The sequence below is a fragment of the Salmo trutta genome, chromosome 34 (genome assembly GCF_901001165.1).
Source record: "Salmo trutta chromosome 34, fSalTru1.1, whole genome shotgun sequence".
NCBI classification, from domain to species: Eukaryota; Metazoa; Chordata; class Actinopteri; order Salmoniformes; family Salmonidae; genus Salmo; species Salmo trutta.
The window spans coordinates 31997431-32019562 of NC_042990.1; the positions used below are offsets into that span (position 1 = coordinate 31997431).

Here is a 22132-nt window from a genome sequence, read left to right on the forward strand (position 1 = left end):
TGGTTACAGTTTCTCTTTGTTGTTTTGACAATAAGAGTATTCAATCAAACAGTATGGCACCCAAATGACCTTCTCACTCTGAACAGTTACCTCAATTATTGATCATTTTCTTTTTCTTAAAGATGTTTGCTTCAAGATGTTTGCTTCAAACTAGATGATTTAAAATATATATAGGGCTAAGTGACATTCAACAGTGCTAAGAGAAATAATGTAAGAATATTGGTCCACATTGAAGATGACTTTGTTGCACCCGTAAATGTTAAACAAATGTCAAATCATATATTTAATAACACAAGTTCTGTTCATACAAGAACACGGAATATCAGTAGTCTCTTTGGAATCAGTGCATGAAAACTACAGTCAACTACAGTCACGTGATATTGTACTTTTTTTTACCACTTGTTGCCAACCCGGAAGCAGTCAATTTAATGCTTCATGCATTTGCATAATTATGAATAGGAAATCGAAACGAAGCAGCTGTAACATTGTTAAACTCATTTTTTCGGTACAGTTTCCTGGAACCCAGAAGACATTGTTTGCACAGCGTCGTTTGTTGGTACAACAACTCGTGACACGAGAAAGATTAGTGACTGATAAACTTCTGACAAACTTCTGAAATGTATCGACGTGAATGATTTTGTGCGGCTCGGCTAACGGAAACCGTTGAAGTGTGTGAGTAGGTTGCAGGTAAAGAGCTACAATGTGACATAGTTAATGTAGGCTACATTGTGTCCATGGCGCGAAGATAAGTAGGGTGCGCAAAAAGGATTAGGATTTAGTGCTACTGGGACAGAATGAAGCGCTGGACACACTCTTTAATTTGATCTTCATTCCTTTTTTTTTTTATCTAGGTGTTATTGGTAATCCATCAAGATAGATACTCTAATCGGGTAAATCCAGTTTTAACATCACGTTTATGGAGAAGTCATATTTCAATAAACTTTGACCAAGGAAGCCAATCGCTGGATGACAGAAAAACACCGTTGAAATCTGACTTGGTTAGTCAAATTTGGTCAACCCTGTTAAACAATTTGCAATAAAAAGTTGATTCAAGCAAAATAGGGGAACTTTTACATTGCGTAAAGTTATTATCAGAAGTCAGTTCATGGTGAATTTGGTGATGCACCGTGATGCTGCTGTAGCCCACCGGGTATGAACATATCTCGTGAAGGGAGACACGATGGCACTTTCCCGGCGAAGGAATCGGTGGAAGTTGATAGTTTGCCTTTTTGGGGCGTCTATTGTGGGATATTTTATTTTAAACAGGCATAATAATCCCGGCGACATAGCTGGAACAAGTCGAAGAGAGGTTCCCACTGAGCAAGATATTGCAAATGAAATGCTTAAAAAGCCTGTATATGACAAACCGCCGTTGGATTTAAATGCCTTGGGAGAACTGGGTAGAGCTGTCAAATTGAACCTCGTTGGAGAGGAGAAGAAAAAAGAAGAGGAAAGTATTAATAAACACCAGATGAATACCTATGTGAGTGATCTGGTGTCTCTCCACCGCAGTCTGCCTGAACGATGGAATCCTCTGTAAGTTGGCCGTGAGTTTCATGTGTGGTGTGTTTGATCTTTTCCCAACATTCCCTTGTGATAAGAGTATTTTCTAGAGCTTTTCTAAATATGACTGACTGAATATGAAGTTGCCTAGCCTCTCGCCATCAACCCATTGTGGCAAACCTCGTTGAGTATTTCTAAATGACAGGCAAGGCAGTGCTTGATTTTGCAAGGTTGGATAAAGTCAGATCACTGACACAGCTCGTTAAACTGTTTCTTTTGAGTTTACTAAAGGGCCAGGAATTAGGTATTAAATGACTTGGTGCCTGTTGAGCCATGTGCAATGAATAAAGTCCTGCAGCCACATCTCAGTCAGACATCCAAGCACAAGGGTAACCAACAACATTGACCAAAAACGAACAGATTTTCTTTCTTCCTAGATCAGATCAGCACTCCTACTCTTACACATTCAGAATACTGACCCAGATCTATTAGCCGGGGTGACAGATCTGTTTGTGCTATAATTACAATCCTAGTCATGCCAATGACAGTGAGTAAACAATGAGAAGCATGATGGGAAGGGGATGTCTGAGGTCAGGCTTGCTACAGATCTATAACAAGTGAACTCTTTACTTCTCCAGTTGTAAGGACCAGAAGTATGACTATAGGTCATTGCCATCCACTTCAGTGGTGATCGCCTTCTACAACGAGGCGTGGTCCACGCTGCTACGCACCGTCCACAGCGTCCTGGAGACCTCACCTGACGTACTGCTACGAGAGGTGGTGCTGGTGGACGACTACAGTGACAGAGGTACAGTCATGTACGTACACTACCAGTCAAAAGTTAGGACACACCTTCTCTTTCAAGGGTTTTTCTTTATTTTACTATTTTCTACATTGTAGAATAATAGTGAAGACATCACAACTATGAAATAACACATATGGAATCATGTAGTAACCAAAAAAAAGAGTTAAACAAATCAAAATATATTTATATTTGCGATTCTTCACAGTAGCCACCCTTTGCCTGTATGTGCTGATCTAGGACCAGGTGCCTTCTGTCAATGCAATTTGTATTAATTGTGATCTTAAAGGCTAAACTGTTACTCTGAGACCCTGTTTGTATGGGCCCAGATTTGCAGACATGCTTGGCTAGAGTGACATCAGTATGTCTGCCAAAGCCAATGAGAGCCAATATCTGATGACTATGACATTCAATATGTTAAGGTTAAAGGGATGGTTCATATAATGCAAACTCATCATCATCATCAACGTTTCTGCTCTGTACTGAAAGTGTTCTACCTTGAAAACTTGACTGCTGACATGCACATTTTTGGGGGGGACTGTGTTAACAATGGACTAATGAACAAAATACTAAATGGAACGTTTTTAAGTGAACTTTAAATACATTTGAATACCAGTTGGTAAACATGCAGCCTTACTCATAGGCCACTATTTGTCCCTTTCAGCACATGACGTACTATTGGCCATGGGAGTCGCTCTGAATATTTGATCAGATTTCTGACAAGTAGTTTACATTTTAGGAATTTAGCAGACGCTCTTATCCAGAGCGACTTCCACTTAGTGCATTCGTATTAAGATAGCTAGGTGGGACAACCACACATCAGTCACAGTAAGTACATTTTTCCTCAAAGTGTCTATCAGCAAAGTTAGAGCTAGTAAGGGGAAAAAGAGTCAGGTGCCAGTGTTAGTTCACAATTTGTATCATTTTTTGGTTTGTTGTATTTTCTCTTAAGGATTAAAAGGGCACCAATATTTACTGAACCTCAAAGGGCATCACCTCCCCATTTGACGTTGAGTGGTTTCTTCCATCACCACTAGATGGTGCTAAATCAGTACATTTGGAAATACCTACAGTGAAGAAAACATAGTGAAGAAAAGCCTTTCTTACTTGCTTGTCATTATGAATTAAACCACAAAGCGCAGGCACATCTGTTAGCAGCACCACCCTGTTGTAACATTACACACACTGTACCATTACACACCCTGTACCTGCACGTTACACACAACCCAGGTGAGGAAATGTACACACTTGTCATGATGCGTAAACAGCCCTTTTGGTTCCCTGTCAGCTCATTTGAAGGAGCCGTTAGAAAACTACATCTCCAGCTTGAAGAAGGTGCATCTGATCCGTGCCAGGAAGAGGGAGGGCCTGGTGCGGGCCAGGCTCTTGGGGGCCTCCATCGCCACGGGCGATGTGCTGACCTTTCTCGACTGCCACTGTGAATGCCACAAGGGCTGGTTGGAGCCCCTGCTCGACAGGTGAGAAACCCCGTAGTGGGCCAGGTCAGGACAGTTCTTCAGTCTAGTCGTGGGACCTTAGTTTCCACATGTACAGTAGTACTTCTCTCCATTCCTTCTACTTTGCGGTTGAATGTAGCGTGTTGCTGGCTAGATTTGGCTATGTGTAGCTATGTGAACTATTTTCCTTACCCACCCCCTTTCACACTAACCCCAAGCCTCCTAAGGCCTGTTCCATATCGTACCTGGTGAGGCCTTTCTCTCTGTCGTCACCCTGTTATACTGCAACCCCCTGCCCCATGCTTGCTTCTGCTCTCTTCTCCTCTGCCCCAGGATAAAGGACGAGCCGTCTGCTGTGGTGTGTCCCGTCATTGATGTCATCGACTGGAACACCTTCCAGTATCTAGGCAACCCCGGGGAACCCCAGATTGGAGGGTTTGATTGGCGGCTGGTCTTCACCTGGCACTCGGTGCCAGAGTACGAGCAGAAACGCAGGCGCTCTGCCATTGATGTCATCAGGTCTGTGGTACCCTACATTAGAAACAGGCGCTCTGCCATTGATGTCATCAGGTCTGTGGGACCCTACATTAGAAACAGGCGTTCTGCCATTGATGTCATCAGGTCTGTGGTACCCTACATTAGAAACAGGCGCTCTGCCATTGATGTCATCAGGTCTGTGGGACCCTACATTAGAAACAGGCGCTCTGCCATTGATGTCATCAGGTCTGTGGTACCCTACATTAGAAACAGGCGTTCTGCCATTGATGTCATCAGGTCTGTGGTACCCTACATTAGAAACAGGCGTTCTGCCATTGATGACATCAGGTCTGTGGTACCCTACATTAGAAACAGGCGTTCTGCCATTGATGTCATCAGGTCTGTGGTACCCTACATTAGAAACAGGCGTTCTGCCATTGATGTCATCAGGTCTGTGGTACCCTACATTAGAAACAGGCGTTCTGCCATTGATGTCATCAGGTCTGTGGTACCCTACATTAGAAACAGGCGTTCTGCCATTGATGTCATCAGGTCTGTGGTACCCTACATTAGAAACAGGCGTTCTGCCATTGATGTCATCAGGTCTGTGGTACCCTAACAACTTCAGTGTATCGGAGAGGAAAGTAGTCTAATCCTCAGTTAACTATCAAGATGTACGTTTAACAATTTGATATGCATATTATTTAGAGATCAACAATTGTTATACATACCATAGGCTATATGATTTATGATAATTATGGAACAAGTTTTCAAGATCTGCTCTGTAAGCTGTGTGTGTTTTGGTCCCAGGTCTCCTACTATGGCTGGTGGGCTGTTTGCTGTCAGTAAGAACTATTTCCATTACCTGGGCACGTACGACACAGGCATGGAGGTGTGGGGAGGAGAGAACCTAGAGTTCTCATTCAGGGTGAGTGTAGGTGAGAAAGAGAACGAGCGAGAGTTTGTGTGAGTGAGATTGTGTGTGAGAGCGAGAGTGATACCTTTGGGCTTGCTGTACTCTGTGCTGTTTATCCATGCCTTTTTCCTGACGTTTCTGTGATAAGTTAAAAACCCACTGGAATCCAGTAACCGATGGTCAGATCAAATCAAATTTATTTATATAGCCGTTCGTACATCAGCTGAAATCTCAAAGTGCTGTACAGAAACCCAGCCTAAAACCCCAAACAGCAAGCAATGCATGTGAAAGAAGCACGGTGGCTAGGAAAAACTCCCTATGAAAAACTCCCTAGAAAGGCAAAAAACCTAGGAAGAAACCTAGAGAGGAACCAGGCTATGAGGGGTGGCCAGTCCTCTTCTGGCTGTGCCGGGTGGATATTATAACAGAACATGGTCAAGATGTTAAAATGGTCACCGTACTGTTGTGAAATATGTGGGGATTCACACAAGGCTGCAATGTTTATACTTTCATTATATAACTAGGTCACCACTATGCCATTTTGGGTCAACAAAAATGGCCTTTCTGTTCTCTAATCAAAATCACATTAAAGAACTTTGAACCAAAAGTTACCTCTGTCAATAAAGGTTCCGCAGTCAATAAAGTTGCAGAGTTTGAAGAATTTAAACCAGCACAGAGGTCATGTTTTCCTTCAGTTACTTCCTGTGGGAAAGAACCAAACCGCCATACAACAACAGAACTCCCTCCCCTTTTAGAAAGACACACAAAGCTGTCCATTGTGCTGCCTGATTGAATCACGGTGTGTAGCTAATCATGTCCTTGTGTTGCTGTTGTTGTTATTTAGATCTGGCAGTGCGGGGGCAGCCTGGAGATCCACCCCTGCTCCCACGTGGGCCACGTCTTCCCCAAAAAGGCCCCCTATTCTCGGAGTAAGGCCCTGGCCAACAGCGTGCGTGCTGCCGAGGTCTGGATGGACGACTACAAGGAGTTGTACTACCACCGTAACCCCCACGCTCGCCTGGTAGGCCAGCCCTGAACAGGAACTAGCAATTTTGCTGCAGAGTTTGAAAGTGTATGGTGCTGTGATTGTGGGTCAGGACCAGTAGTGTATGGTGCTGTAACTGTGGGTTAGGACCAGTAGTGTATGGTGCTGTGATTGTGGCTCCAGGACATGAGGTCGACCGATTAATCGGAATGGCCGATTTAATTAGGGCCGATTTCAAGTTTTCATAACAATCGGAAATCTGTATTTTTGGACGCCGATTTGGCCAGTTTTTATTATTATTATGATTTTTTTTTCACCTTTTATTTAACTAGGCAAGTCAGTTAAGAACACATTCTTATTTTCAATGACGGCCTAGGAACGGTGGGTTAACTGCCTTGTTCAGGGGCAGAACGACAGATTTTTACCTTGTCAGCTCGGGGATTCAATCTTGCAACCTTACGGTTAACTAGTCCAACGCTCGAACCACCTGCTTTACATTGCACTCCACGAGGAGCCTCCCTGTTACGCGAATGCAGTAAGAAGCCAAGGTAAGTTGCTAGCTAGCATTAAACTTATCTTATAAAAAAACAATCAATCAATCATAATCACTAGTTAACTACACATGGTTGATATTACTAGTTTATCTAGCCCTGTCCTGCGTTGCATATAATATGTTCTCATGTTCTGAGCAAGGAACTTGGAGCAACATGTACCTAAGCGATTATATGCAACGCAGGACAGGGCTAGATAAACTAGTAATATCATCAACCATGTGTAGTTAACTAGTGATTATGATTGATTGATTGTTTTTTATAAGATAAGTTTAATGCTAGCTAGCAACTTACCTTGGCTGCTTACTGCATTCGCGTAACAGGCAGGCTCCTCGTGGAGTGCAATGTAAAGCAGGTGGTTAGAGCGTTGGACTAGTTAACCGTAAGGTTGCAAGATTGAATCCCCGAGCTGACAAGGTAAAAATCTATTGTTCTGCCCCTGAACAAGGCAGTTAACCCACCGTTCCTAGGCCGTCATTGAAAATAAGAATGTGTTCTTAACTGACTTGCCTAGTTCAATAAAGGTGTAAAAAAAAAAAATCGGCGTCCAAAAATACCGATTTCCGATTGTTATGAAAACTTGAAATCGGCCCTAATTAATCGGCCATTCCGATTAATCGGTCGACCTCTACTCTGGACCAGTAGGAATTCAGGGTTTCAGAAACACACTAAACCACCACACAGAAATAAACAATTGCTGATATTGTAATGCTAATTGGGTTACCACAAAATGTCCAGGTTTTCCAGAAATCCTGGTCGAAGGATTCCAGATTTCCTGCTTATTCCCCTCTATTATTAAGGACGTTTCGAAGTTTCCTCAGGATAAGCTATAGACCATACTATTTTCCAAGAGAGTTTTCAGCTATATTTTTAGTGGAGTGGGTCGAGGGCTTCAAGTTCCTCGATGTCCACATCACTAAAGATCTATCATGGTCCAAACACAGTCATGAAGAGGGCACAACAATGCCCCTTCCCCCTCAGGAGGCTGAAAAGATTTGGCATGGGCCCTCAGATCCTCAAAATGTTCTATAGCTGCACCATTGAGAGCATCTTGACTGGCTGCATCACCGCTTGGTATGGCAACTGCTTGGCATCTGACCATACGGCCCAGTACATCACTGGAGCAGAGCTCTCTGCCGAGCTCTATGTGTCCTCTATACCAGGCAGGTAGGCCCTAAAAAATGTCAAATGTTCCAGCCACCCAAGTCATACACTGTTCTCTCTGCTAGCAGTGCCTTCTTCCATGCTGAGCGGCCTTTCAGGTTATGTCGATATAGGACATATAAAGTAGATGTCCTAACCGCTTTGCCAAAACTATAGTTTGTTAACAAGACATATGTGGAGTGGTTGAATAACAAGTTGTAATGACTCCAACCTAAGTGTATGTAAACTTCCGACTTCAGCTGTAGATGTATACCTCAATTACCTCGTACCCCTGCATATCGACTCGGTACTGGTACCTTGTGTATATAGCTAATTTATCGTTACGCATTGTGTATTTATTATTACTTGTTTGACTTCTCTATTATTTCTCTGTTTTCTTTCTCTCTGCATTGTTGGGAAGGGCTCGTAAGCATTTCACTGTTACACTACACCTGCTGTTTACGAAGCATGTGACGAATAACATTTGATTTCTGAAAAACCTTGGGAATTTTGCAACCCTACTGTGGATTGGAGTGTATTTGTGTTAACAGTGACCAGGATGCAGTGGTGGTCTGCCAGTGGGAAGTGTTTGTGTGTGTGGGAGGAGTGCTTACATTTGAGTTGAGATTGTGTGCAACAGAAGAGGAGTGTGATGCAAAAGTCTGTTTTTGTAGTGTCAGTGTATATGGTGGTTTTGTGATTTGTGTGTTTATGGGAACTTTTGAAAAACCATAGATGGTGCTGTTGTTTGTCAGTTCACAGAATAATACCCAGAGACAGGAAGTCAGTTGAACATTTACTTCTGAGCTCATGACTGCATGGCCTCAAAATAAATATAATTGTATAATTTTAAAGTCTCATGTTTTGTTGTTGTTGTCAGGAGGCCTTTGGGGACGTGACAGACAGGAGGAGGCTCAGGACCCAGCTGGGATGTAAGGACTTCAAGTGGTACCTGGAGAACATCTATCCTGATATCCACGTCCCTGAGGACAGGCCTGGGATGTTTGGAATGGTGAGGAGAATGCTACCATTTTGACTCCAAGGTTGTATTAGTCAGGCACCAAACAGAAGAAAACGGACTGAAACTACCGGAACCCGTCCAATAAGAAACAAGTGTTGTCGTTTTCAACCCAGGCGACCTCACATTTGCACAGTGTAACTCAAGTAAAAGTCACCCAGTAAAATACTACTTGTCTAAAGGTATTTGTTTGTAAATATACTTAAGTATCAAAAGTAAATGGAATTGCTAAAATTAAGTTAAGTATCAAAGTAAAAATCATTTTAACTTCTTTATATTAAGAAAACCAGACATCCCTATGTTTTTTTGTTAACGGATAGCCAGGGGCACACTGCAACGCTCAGACATAACTTACGAACTAAGCATTTGTGTTTAGTGAGTCCACCAGATCAGAGGCAGTAGAGATGACCTGGGATGTTCTCTTGATAAGTGTGTGAATTGGACCATTTTCCTGTCAAAATGTAACTAGTACTTTTGGGTGTCAGGGAAAATGTATAGAGTAAAAAGTACATTATTTTCTTTAGGAATGTAGTGAAGTAAAAGGTGGCAAAAATATAAATAGTAAAGTACAGATACCAAAAAAACCCGACATAAGTAGTACTTTAAAGTATTTTTACTTAAGTAAATGTACAACATTAATGAATCTGTGTTTTTATTAAAGGGATAGTGCACTCAAGTGGGTTGTCATAGACAACTTGACTAAACTTTCCCTTGACTCCCCACACTCATAGCTGTACTTTAAAAGCAGCATCTGCGTGTTGTTTCCCTTTAGCTGAAGAACAGAGGCATGTCCAGCTACTGCTTTGACTACAACCCTCCTGACGACCATAACCTGGTGGGCCACCGGATCATCCTCTACCCCTGTCATGGCATGGGACAAAACCAGGTAGCTATATCTCCATCTGTACTCTCCATGTCCTTCATTTAACACCAGGTAGCTATAGCTCCATCTGTACTCTCCATGTCCTTCATTTAAAACCAGGTAGCTATGGCTCCATCTTTACTCTCCATGTCCTTCATTTAACACCAGGTAGCTATGGCTCCATCTTTACTCTCCATGTCCTTCATTTAAAACCAGGTAGCTATGGCTCCATCTTTACTCTCCATGTCCTTCATTTAAAACCAGGTAGCTATGGCTCCATCTTTACTCTTCATGTCCTTCATTTAAAACCAGGTAGCTATGGCTCCATCTGTACTCTCCATGTCCTTCATTTAAAACCAGGTAGCTATGGCTCCATCTTTACTCTCTATGTCCTTCATTTAAAACCAGGTAGCTATGGCTCCATCTTTACTCTCCATGTCCTTCATTTAAAACCAGGTAGCTATGGCTCCATCTGTACTCTCCATGTCCTTCATTTAACACCAGGTAGCTATGGCTCCATCTTTACTCTCCATGTCCTTCATTTAGTAGTGGTTCAGACACTGGTGTTCTAGCGTATATTGTTTTCAGGACTGCAGTAATTGTTGCCTAGTGTTGTTAGCTTAGATTTTTGTTTAGCATTTTTTTAATTGAACCTTTTTTTAACTAGGCAAGTCAGTTAAACCTCTTACATCTAGACGTTCCGCTAGCGGAACACCTGCTCCAATATCCAATGATGGGCGTGGCGCGAAATACAAACTCCTCTAAAATCCGAAAACTTCAATTTTTCAAACATATGACTATTTTACAGCATTTTAAAGACAAGACTCTCGTTAATCTAACCACACTGTCCGATTTCAAAAAGGCTTTACAGCGAAAGCAAAACATTAGATTATGTCAGCAGAGTACCCAGCCAGAAATAATCAGACACCCATTTTTCAAGCTAGCATATAATGTCACAAAAAACAAAACCACAGCTAAATGCAGCACTAACCTTTGATGATCTTCATCAGATGACAACCCTAGGACATTATGTTATACAATGCATGCATGTTTTGTTCAATCAAGTTCATATTTATATCAAAAAAACAGTTTTTTTACATTAGCATGTGACGTTCAGAACTAGCATACCCCCGCAAACCTCCGGTGAATTTACTAAATTACTCACGATAAACGTTCACAAAAAACATAACAATTATTTTAAGAATTATAGATACAGAACTCCTCTATGCACTCGATATGTCCGATTTTAAAATAGCTTTTCGGTGGAAGCACATTTTACAATATTCTCAGTAGATAGCCCGGCATTACAGGGCTAGATATTTAGACACCCAGCAAGTTTAGCCTTCACCAAACTCCGATTTACTATTAGAAAAGTTTGATTACCTTTGATGTTCTTCGTCAGAATGCACTCCCAGGACTTCTACTTCAATAACAAATGTTGGTTTGGTCCAAAATAATCCATAGTTATGTTCCAACAGCGGCGTTTTGTTCGTGCGTTCAAGACACTATCCGAATGGTAAATAAGGGTCACGCGCATGGCTCATTTCGTGACAAAAGATTTCTAAATATTTCATTACCGTACTTCGAAGCATGTCAACCGCTGTTTAAAATAAATTTTTATGCAAATTGTCTCGTAAAAAAGCGATAATATTCCGACCGGGAGTCGTTGAAACCGTTCAGAGACGATAGAATAAAAACATGGTGTCGTCTCGTGCACGAGCATGAGTCCCTTTGTCCGCTGATAGACCACTTAGCAAAAGCGCTCGTGTGTTTCAGCCAGGGCTTGTAATTACGTCATTCAGCTTTTTGCCTCCTTCTGAGAGCCCATGGGAGCCGTAGGAAGTGTCACGTAACAGCAGAGATCCTTTGTAATGGATAGAGGTAATCAAGAAGGGCAAGAAATGGTCAGACAGGGTACTTCCTGAACAGAATCTTCTCATGTTTTGGCCTGCCAAATGAGTTCTGTTATACTCACAGACACCATTCAAACAGTTTTAGAAACTTTGGAGTGTTTTCTATCCAAAGCTAATAATTGTATGCATATTCTAGTTTCTGCGCAGGAGTAATAATCAGATTAAATCGGGGACGTTTTTTGTCCGGCCGTGAAAATACTGCCACCTATCCATAACAGGTTAAGAACAAATTACGCCTCCTCAGCTGTCATGGTTAAACAATGCTTATAGTGCTTTCATGGCCAATAGCCTAACACCTTGACCAAACCGGCCCTGCACGTGCATCTGCGTGTGCATGTTGATTTTGTCTATACACAGCAGACGTGTTCATAACACACAGATTAAAATGCCTAACCAACTATATTAGTTTGGGGACAGGTTGAAACACATGAAGCATTCATGGTGTCGTGTCTTTGGCTTTGCCGGATTAAGTGATATGACATGCTATTCTATAAAATAATTTCTCTGTAATTAATATCACCTGATTTAAGCTAATCAGGTAGATAATTAACTAGAAAGTCGGGGCACCACGAAAGAGTGTTTATAGAGCTGTTATCTTCCGAATAAACTCTTAAAGACCTAGTAATATTTTACATCAATAGCAGTCAATATTAATCGTCACCTTATTTCAGTCTCATCTGAAAGTTGTAAATTCTTGGTTATCTTCACGAACCCTGGCTAACAAGTTGAATCAGCAATACAAACTTTGGTTTAATTATTTATTTACTAAATACCTAACTAATCACACAGAATTACATATACACAGAATGGACCATACATTGATTACTAATTATATCCTACAAGAAAACGTCCCTAGGGGACGGAACCTGTATGACGGCTGGTTACACAAAGAGAGGGGGTTGGGCTTGAATGAAAGCGCGGGAGGACTGAAGAACAAAGGGAGAAGCTATGCTATCGTAAATACAGAATCTTATGCATTCTAAATAACCGCCCATTTGGAAAAGGAAAATGCAATAAATATTTACTCTGAGCTGCACTTCGGTAGGTTGGTCGTAGATGCTGGCCGTGTTGCCCAACAGAGATCTTCCTTGTCCCTTTAGGAGTGTCTCTGGTGGTAAACAGAATACTTGGCAGTGTCGTGTTTGTTAGAAGAGATCCTTTGTCCATCCTTTCCTAGCCCACGTTTACAGTGGCCGCTGCTAACTCAACGGCTAGGAGGTATCACTTCTGTAGTGACTAAGAGTTCAAAGTTCATACCATTCGCAACCAAAGCTCACGCTGAGGTTGGCTTTGTTCTGTAGTTGACATGTTAGTCCTTTTAACGTGGAACCGTCGTCCTCACGTCCTCAGAACTGCTTATTATCTGAATCCTTCTGACATCAGACCGTCGCCCTAATGTACCCGGAACAGCAAATTATTCGCCCTTTTAACGCAGAGGCTGCAGGCCTCGCGTACTCGGAACAGGAGGTTACATTTTCATCAAGGGCTTATATAGTGGAGGGAGAGAAGGGTGTGTTTCATAGTTTATAACCCATGTCTCTTCACAGGGGTGGACCACTGATTGAGCAGAGCTCTAACCGTATGAAAACCCAATTCTCTCTCATTTGGAAGCTAAAATTACATTTAATCTTTTCACAAATAGTTTCATATTTAAACATTTAAATTGCACAACAATTCCATGTGAATCTGATAAACTGTATCGTGGAAAGTCTACACATTATAGTTATGTCATCCTATCATTAATAAGAATGTCTCAGATGACAACCAAACTGACATCATATTCATTAAGTACCAACGCATATTTTCAACTGGTTGGATTACCGAAATGTGGGGGAAAGGAACCATCTTTTGATGTTCCCTGACTCTCCCCGACTCTTAACAAAGGCTTTTCAAAAGTCCTTCATTAGAGGAAAGGGAGAAAGGTATTTATGGGGATTGGGGGGGGTCATAAACCTTACCCACAGGCCAATGTCATGGCAATGGGCATTTAGCTAGCTTGCTTTTGCTAGCTAATTTGTCCTGGAAGATAAACTTTGGATTATTTTACCTTCTTCTCTTGGTGCATCTTTGTAGAATTGAACCTATTTTGAGTCATACAAAGTTGTGTGTTCTCCACTCTGACAATTAGTCCACAGATAAAGGAGAAACCTAGTAGGTTTTCTTTGATTTAATTTCTCCTCGTTCACCTTTTATCACCCAGGTGGGTTGGTATGCTCGTGAAAACCAATGAGTAAATGGGAGATGCGCAACTTGCATGTAATGGTCATTCGATTTTTAACTGGCCCTGGCAGACAGCAGGTGGTAATGGAAACGGTATTTGACTCAGGGCTTCAGATTATAATGCACATTGACAAGTACAAAATGACTGTGTATTTGGACCAAAATGCTAGTGAAGAAAGCAGGTACCATCGTGTGTGAGGTCAGCTGTATGGAACACAACAAAAACTCCACTAACCACGCACACACTCTGCATCTCTCCTGTTGCAGTTCTTTGAGTACTCCAATGAGAGTAGCGAGATCCGCTATAACACCAGGGAGCCAGCAGGGTGTGCTGTGGGGGATGCTGTCTCCAACTACCTGACCGTGCAGCTGTGCAGGAAACCCCGGCAGACTGTACCACAGGACCAGAAGTTTGTCCTCAGAGAGGTGAGCTGGGTGGGGACTGTGTGTTCATCCCACATCATGGCAGCGAACAGGGAGCAGAGGAAAGGGTCAGTGGTGGATGGTGGGCAGAGATATACGTGGACAGGATTTTTTTTTAATGGAATCAATGTTTTTTTTATTTAACCTTTTTATTTTAACTAGGCAAGTCAGTTAAGAACAAATTCTTATTTACGTGACGGCCTAGCAACAGTGGGTTAACTGCCTTGTTCAGGGGCAGAACGACAGATTTTTACCTTGTCAGCTCGGGGATTCAAACTAGCAACCTTTCGGTTACTGGCCCAAAACTAGGCTACCTGCCGTGTAATGGTATCAAACACATGGAAATCATATGTTTTGATACCGTTCCATTCAACCATTACAAAGAACCGGTCCTCTTAGATCTCTGTCCACCAGCCTCCTCTGAAGAAGGTGGAGTGGGGAGTAGAAAACCCAGATGAACACATGGACGTACAGGGCCTTCAGAAAGTATTCACACCCATGGACTTTTTCCACATTTTGTTGTTACAGCCTGAATTTATAATGGATTAAATTTAGATTATTTTGTGTCCCTAATCTACACAAAATATCCCATAATGTCAAAGTGCAATTATATGTTTACAAATTAATTAAAAATGAAAAGCTGAAATGTCTTGAGTGTAAGTATTCAACCATTTTTGTTATGGCAAGCATAAATAAGTTCAGGAGTAAAAATGTACGTAAGTCACATAAGTTGCATGGACTCACTCTGTGTGCAATAATTTTGTTTAACATGATTTTTAAATGACTATCCTATCTCTGTACCCCACACATACAATTATCTGTAAGGTCACTCAGTGAATTTGTGAATTTGAAGCACAGATTCAGCCACAAAGTTCAGGAAGGGTTTTCCAATGGTTTGCAAAGAAGGGCAACTATTGGTAGATGGGTTAAAAAAAAAAAAAAAAAAAAAAAACACACACTTAAGTGCTCCTTTGAGTATGGTGAAGTTATTAATTACACTTTGGATGGTGTATCAATACACCCAGTCACGACAAAGTTACAGGCGTCCTTCCTAACTCAGTTGCTGGAGAGGAAGGAAACTTCTCAGGGATTTCATCATGAGCCCAATGGTGACCTGACTCTAGGGGTGGCAGGTAGCCTAGTGCTTAGAGCATTTGGCCAGTAACCGAAAGGTTGCTGGATCGAATCCCTGAGCTGACAAGATAAAAATCTGTTCTACCCCTGAACAAGGCAGTTAACCCACTGTTCCTAGGCCGTCATTGTAAATAAGAATTTGTTCTTAACTCACTTGCCTCGTTAAATAAATAAATACAATTAATCTTTAAAACATTTAGAGTTTGATAACTGAGGATAGATCAACAACATTGTAGTTACTCCACAATACAATCATAAATGACAGAGTGAAAAGGACGCCTGTACAGAATAAAAATATTCCAAAACATCCATCCTGTTCGCAATAAGGCACCAAACTAATCCTGCAAAAATGTTTTATCCTGAATACAAAGTGTTATGTTAGGGTCAAACACATCACTGAGTACCACGCTTCATATTTTCAAGGATGGTGGTGGCTGTATCATGTTATGGGTGTGCTTGTCATCGGCAAGGATTAGGGACTTTTTCAGGATAAAAAGAAACGGAATAGAGCTAAGCACAGGCAAAATCCTAGAGAAAAACATATAGTTCAGTCTGCTTTCCAACAGACACTAGGAGACATTCACCTTTTTACTACAATCCTCCTGACGACCAAAACCTGCTGGGCCACCGGATCATCCTTTACCCCTGTCATGGCATGGGACAAAACCTAAAACAAAAATCTATGGCAAGACTTGAACATGGCTGTCTAGCAATGATGATATAAAGAATAATGGGCCAATATTGCATAATCCAGGTGTGCAAAGTTGATTCTAACATGTATTGACTCAGGGGGCTGAAAACTTATCTAATCAAGATAGATTAGTGTTTTATTGTATAAATGTTTAACAAATGTTAGAATTTTCTTCCACTTTGACAGAGTATTTTGAGTAGATTGTTGAAAAAAATTGCCAACATTCTGTTTTAATCCCACTGTGTAACACAACAAAATGTTGGAAAAACCAAGGGGTTCTGAAGGCAGTATATACAGTAGAGTACAGTACGGGTGGAGCTAAATGTTGGTTTTCACTAAGCACTCTTGTGTTCTGTTGACTTTTTTGTTGGAGCGGCCTCGATGCATTCAGAGCATGTTCAAAGGGAAGCTTTGACAAATACTGACATTAAGCCCTCAGCTCTCATCTCTTTCTCTCTCTCAGCGCTACCTCGCTCTATCATTTCAATTCAAAGGGCTTTATTGGCATGGGAAACATATGTTTACATTGCCGAAGCAAGTGAAATAGATAATAAACAATCAAAAATGAACAGTAAACATTCCAAACACAAACAGTCCTGGGGTTGTGTTTGTGAACAGAGCCCTATGACCAGCTTGCTTAGGGGACTCTTCTCTAGGTTAATCTCTGTACGTGATGGCTTTATCTCTCTCTCTCCCTCTCAGCTCTCCCATTTTCACACTCTCTCAGCTCTCCCATTTTCACACTCTCAGCTCTCCATTTTCACACTCTTTCAGCTCTCCCATTTTCACACTCTCTCAGCTCTCCATTTTCACACTCTCAGCTCTCCCATTTTCACACTCTCAGCTCTCCCATTTTCACACTCTTTCAGCTCTCCCATTTTCACACTCTCTCAGCTCTCCATTTTCACACTCTCAGCTCTCCCATTTTCACACTCTCAGCTCTCCCATTTTCACACTCTCTCAGCTCTCCCATTTTCACACTCTCTCAGCTCTCCCATTTTCACACTCTCTCAGCTCTCCCATTTTCACACTCTCTCAGCTCTCCCATTTTCACACTCTCTCAGCTCTCCCATTTTCACACTCTCTCAGCTCTCCCATTTTCACACTCTCTCAGCTCTCCCATTTTCACACTCTCTCAGCTCTCCCATTTTCACACTCTCAGCTCTCCATTTTCACACTCTTTCAGCTCTCCCATTTTCACACTCTCTCAGCTCTCCATTTTCACACTCTCAGCTCTCCCATTTTCACACTCTCTCAGCTCTCCCATTTTCACACTCTCTCAGCTCTCCCATTTTCACACTCTCTCAGCTCTCCCATTTTCACACTCTCTCAGCTCTCCCATTTTCACACTCTCTCAGCTCTCCCATTTTCACACTCTCTCAGCTCTCCCATTTTCACACTCTCTCAGCTCTCCCATTTTCACACTCTCTCAGCTCTCCCATTTTCACACTCTCTCAGCTCTCCATTTTCACACTCTTTCAGCTCTCCCATTTTCACACTCTCTCAGCTCTCCATTTTCACACTCTCAGCTCTCCCATTTTCACACTCTCAGCTCTCCCATTTTCACACTCTCTCAGCTCTCCCATTTTCACACTCTCTCAGCTCTCCCATTTTCACACTCTCTCAGCTCTCCCATTTTCACACTCTCTCAGCTCTCCCATTTTCACACTCTCTCAGCTCTCCCATTTTCACACTCTCTCAGCTCTCCCATTTTCACACTCTCTCAGCTCTCCCATTTTCACACTCTCTCAGCTCTCCATTTTCACACTCTTTCAGCTCTCCATTTTCACACTCTCTCAGCTCTCCATTTTCACACTCTCAGCTCTCCCATTTTCACACTCTCTCAGCTCTCCCATTTTCACACTCTCTCAGCTCTCCATTTTCACACTCTTTCAGCAGTACCTCTGTCAGCATTCTCTCGCTCTTTCTTGCCCTTTCTCTTTCTCGAGTCCTTAGCCTCCAGACTCCAACTCCCCTCAGATAGACTCATCCCAGTATCACGTTAGTAGATGTTAATAGCCCCAGTCTCTCTATGGAGTAGGGGTCACATGATCAAATAATGTCTTCTGGATAGCTTTGATGTATCTCAGGTGATAAGTGTTTTTGTGTCATTTCGTACACAATGGATCATAAAGCATTGAGGTAGCCTATTGACTGGGTGCACAGTCCATGCTTGTTGTGGTAGTTTAGTACAGGTATGTGTTCAGTGTTTCCAGCAGGGGTGCAACTTTCACTGGGGACAAGTGAAAGTCCCCCCCACATTTGCATTTTTGTCCCCCCCAGTTTTATCATTGAAATGTGATACAAAACAAGGCAACGGTGTGCTTTAGGACCACGCGGATGTCTCCAAGCGGTCGGGTAGGCTGTTTTGGAGTGTTTATCGGACTGGATTTAAAAAAAAAAGATATAAAAAAAAAAAAAAGATGTCCCTCCCACTTCTAAAATCAAAGTTGTTCCCCTGGTTTCCAAACATGTTAATAGCTGGAGGGAGAGAGTGAGCAATTGACAGAAGGCTAGGGACAGTTTCTTGGCTTTCAATGTATTGTGATATGACTCTTTTCACACTGCACTGCTCCCCTCTCTGTAATGTCTGTATGTAGTCTCTTGTTCCTGGATGTCGTCTACACACCAGTGGTTCACAGCTTCACTTCTCCAGGGTTGTAGCCAGTCCTTCTGCTGTTCAATTCTTCTGGTTCACATCTTCACTTCTCCAGGGTTGTAGCCAGTCCTTCTGCTGTTCAATTCTTCTGGTTCACAGCTTCACTTCTCCAGGGTTGTAGCCAGTCCTTCTGCTGTTCAATTCTTCTGGTTCACAGCTTCACTTCTCCAGGGTTGTAGCCAGTCCTTCTGCTGTTCAATTCTTCTGGTTCACATCTTCACTTCTCCAGGGTTGTAGCCAGTCCTTCTGCTGTTAAATTCTTCTTTTTCTATTGGTTGGATAGTGAGTCCACAGGCTTGGTTGTTTTAGGTAGATATTAGTTGGTTAAAGGGAAGGATTAAGACCAGCATTAGTTAATAGGGACCAGCATTAGTTAATAGGCCTTAAGGACAGTGCTTCTCTACTCTATACTAGTGGTCCATTTGGCCTGGCTTGTAAAATAGATTATATTTCAATAACCTGTTATAAATAAAGGTAACATGTTTTTAATAACTCCTTTCCACTAGGACGACACCCTCTACCATGTGATGACGCAGCAGTGTGTCCAGGCCGTGGACAAGACTGACAACGACACCCCTGCCCCCGCCCTGCGGCCCTGCTCAGACCACGCCAACCAGAAGTGGTTTTTTGAGGAGAGGGGGGTGTAGTGGAGAGGGCCAGCCGAAATCCCTATTCCTGGGGTACAGGGTCAACCAAACTCTTAACCCTGGGGTAGAGGATGAGGGCTGGAGGGCCCCCAAGACCAATACTCAGCTCCTACGACCTGGGTCGGATTCACTAGGTACACAACAGAAGAAAATGGTCCAAAACAGGGAGTTTCTATCTGAAGTAGTCCAATAGGAATCATTTGTTTTCTGTTGCACACTGTTTTGAAATGTTGTGCTCTAACGAATATGACCCTGGTCAGGCGAACCGTTCTCACCTCCTGTATCTATGGACAACCGTGTGCTTGCTGGACAACGTTGACGTTTTCGCACATTTGATATTAACTCACTTAACCACATCAACTTCTCAAATCTTTTTTTGTCGATATTTGTTGTGAAAACCTGGGAGACAATGGACTGGGATATTTAACACTTTTATGTGTGGGATTTAATGACCTGTCTGTTCATCTGACTGAAAGCCACTCCTACTTTGTATTCTCACCTCTCTCTTTCTCTGGAACACAGGACCACTTAGCAGCTGGTAGTGGATGTGTTTGGCATTGCAGTGATCATGACAGACTCTTATGTACTTGCGCATTACATTATAGCTGGAAATCTCAGACTCAACCTGTAGACGGAGCCAAAGCTTCCATCTTGTGTGCTGATCTTTTTCACTCCATCCAGCATGTTCTCAGCTCAAAGATGTGAGTAGTTAATTGTTCATGTATTTTTGGGAGCAAGTATTTTGTTTTATACATGTATTTTTTTTTAAATACGTGCTTACTACTTCAACCAGTCCCTCCAGGATGTTATTTTTTTTTGGTGATATTTGCGGACAAAAAAATCTTGAATGGCAGTATGCAACAATTTTGTTCAATTTGTTTTGCGAAAATGCGCCGACGAGGGAAACATTTGTTGACGTGTAGCTTGATTGAACCATATTATGCTGTGATTGGTTAATTTGCGCACCCTCTTTTTGTACTGCCGTGATTGATCCGTTTTATGCGGTAATATTGCAATGATTTGACTTTTTTTATGCAGAAATCGTGTGGTGATTGGTCAAATTTGCAAGTCCTCGCAAAATATGTAATGAATTTTTGGATTGCACACACACAAAATTAGCCGCACAACTACTGGTAGTAGGAGAAATTCCACTGCAGTCTTTAGTTGTGTTCATGAATCACAATCATGAAATTGGATAACTCACGGTAAGCAATTTAAACATTTCTGAAAGAAGGAATACTTGTGGTTTTTGGTCTAACATGCATCTTGTCAATGTAATCAACACCTAGTGTGATTGTTCTTCTCCTAATAGACTGAAGCTACTAAGACTTAACGTAGCTATATTGGGTGTGTTAATTATATTACAATTCTTGTTTATTTGAAATGATATTTACTCAATGTTTATTTACTTACTTATTTATCATCGTTGATGTCAGCATGGATTTATTAATTCAGCACTAAGTTAAATGAGCCACTTGACTTTATGTATTGCAACTGCAACAACAAATGGGGAAAACAATTGTTGACAATAAATGTTCCTTAAGGCCATAATTTGGGCCATTTTAACCAGAAGTGCCTTACCTGATGCAAAAAGAGGTATGGAAAGATACCCATGGAATTATTAAACAAATCCACATTTTTATTAAAAGATATTAAGGACAAATCTCAAATGATACCTACTTATTCCCTATATAGTGTACTATAGTGCAGGAGTACTTATTCCCTATATAGTGTACTATAGTGCAGGAGTACTTATTCCCTATATAGTGTACTATAGTGCAGGAGTACTTATTCCCTATATAGTGTACTATAGTGCAGGAGTACTCGACTACTATTTAAGAAGGTCCGGTCACATACATTTCCTCTGTGGCGATGGTCCGGATGGATATTGTAATTTGTCGTAACAAACCCCAACGTTGCGACCCCCAAGCTGTTCAAATTGTTTACACCCCTCTTTTTGCCGGATATAAAAATAAAGTTGCCGTTTTTCAAAACTAATTTCCTGCAATTCTACACATTTTGACATGTCTTAAGTGTGTTCATATGATACCTGAGTGGCTCAACAAAATCAGTCGGGGTTCCCTTGGGATGGAGGCCCCTGTGCATGTAATTTTAATGCTGTTCATTCCAAGTGGCCTTTATATCATCAAAAAATGAGTTATTAATTCAAGATATTTTTAGGAACTGTCCATAAAATGGAATAGATTGGATGAAACTGAGTTTATAATCATGTTAATGTACAATTTTTCTAGTACCATTCTGGAAAAGTATTTAATGTGTAATGTTTAATTTCTGAATAATAATACAAAGTAAAACTTTTAAGTATTGTATTCTTGGTTGGTATGTATGTATTTTCTTAAACGAATCAGGTACTCATTCAAGGGTTTTCCTTTTATTTGTACTATTTTCTACATTGTAGAATAATAGTGAAGACAAAAAAAAAAAATGAAACCATGTAGTAACCAAAAAAGTGTTAAACAAATCAAAATATGTTTTAGATTCTTCAAAATAGGCACCCTTTGCCTTGATGACAGCTTTGCACATTCTTGGAATTCTCAACCAGCTTCATGAGGTGGACCTGGAATGCATTCCAATTAACATGTGTGCCTTGTTTAATTTGTGGAATTCCATATTATGTCAAGAAAAGCTCAAATAAGCAAAGAGAAATGACAGTCCATCATTACTTTAAGACATGAGGGTCAGTCAATCCGGAAAATTTCAAGAACTTTGA

General features: G+C 41.5%; 1 protein-coding gene across 4 annotated transcripts; it reads left to right on the forward strand.

Annotated features, from left to right (window-relative positions):
• Positions 1-435: 435 nt before the first annotated feature.
• On the forward strand, positions 436-21729 carry LOC115174037 (polypeptide N-acetylgalactosaminyltransferase 12). Of its 4 annotated transcripts, XM_029732647.1 has the most exons (11): positions 440-687; positions 852-1536; positions 2142-2311; positions 3594-3783; positions 4096-4689; positions 5050-5167; positions 6000-6176; positions 8715-8846; positions 9625-9738; positions 14115-14273; positions 19261-21729. In XM_029732647.1, exons 2-11 carry the CDS (start codon positions 1181-1183, stop codon positions 19399-19401), a joined length of 2151 nt encoding a protein of 716 aa, XP_029588507.1. In that variant the 5' UTR covers positions 440-687; positions 852-1180; the 3' UTR covers positions 19402-21729. The 4 variants fall into 4 exon arrangements, with proteins under 4 accessions (XP_029588510.1, XP_029588507.1, XP_029588508.1 ...); XM_029732648.1 differs by having other exon boundaries at positions 441-1536; positions 4096-4485; XM_029732649.1 differs by having other exon boundaries at positions 445-1536; positions 4096-4281.
• The last annotated feature ends 403 nt before the right edge of the window (positions 21730-22132 follow it).

What these genes read in the sequence shown, in the direction of transcription:
- LOC115174037 (XM_029732647.1), top strand. Translation starts at nt 1,181, where the DNA reads ATGGCACTTTCCCGGCGAAGGAATCGGTGGAAGTTGATAGTTTGCCTT. An exon ending in TTGGAGCCCCTGCTCGACAG is followed by an intron (nt 3,784 to 4,095) that starts GTGAGAAACCCC and finishes CCTCTGCCCCAG; the next exon opens with GATAAAGGACGAGCCGTCTG. An exon ending in ACCTAGAGTTCTCATTCAGG is followed by an intron (nt 5,168 to 5,999) that starts GTGAGTGTAGGT and finishes GTTGTTATTTAG; the next exon opens with ATCTGGCAGTGCGGGGGCAG.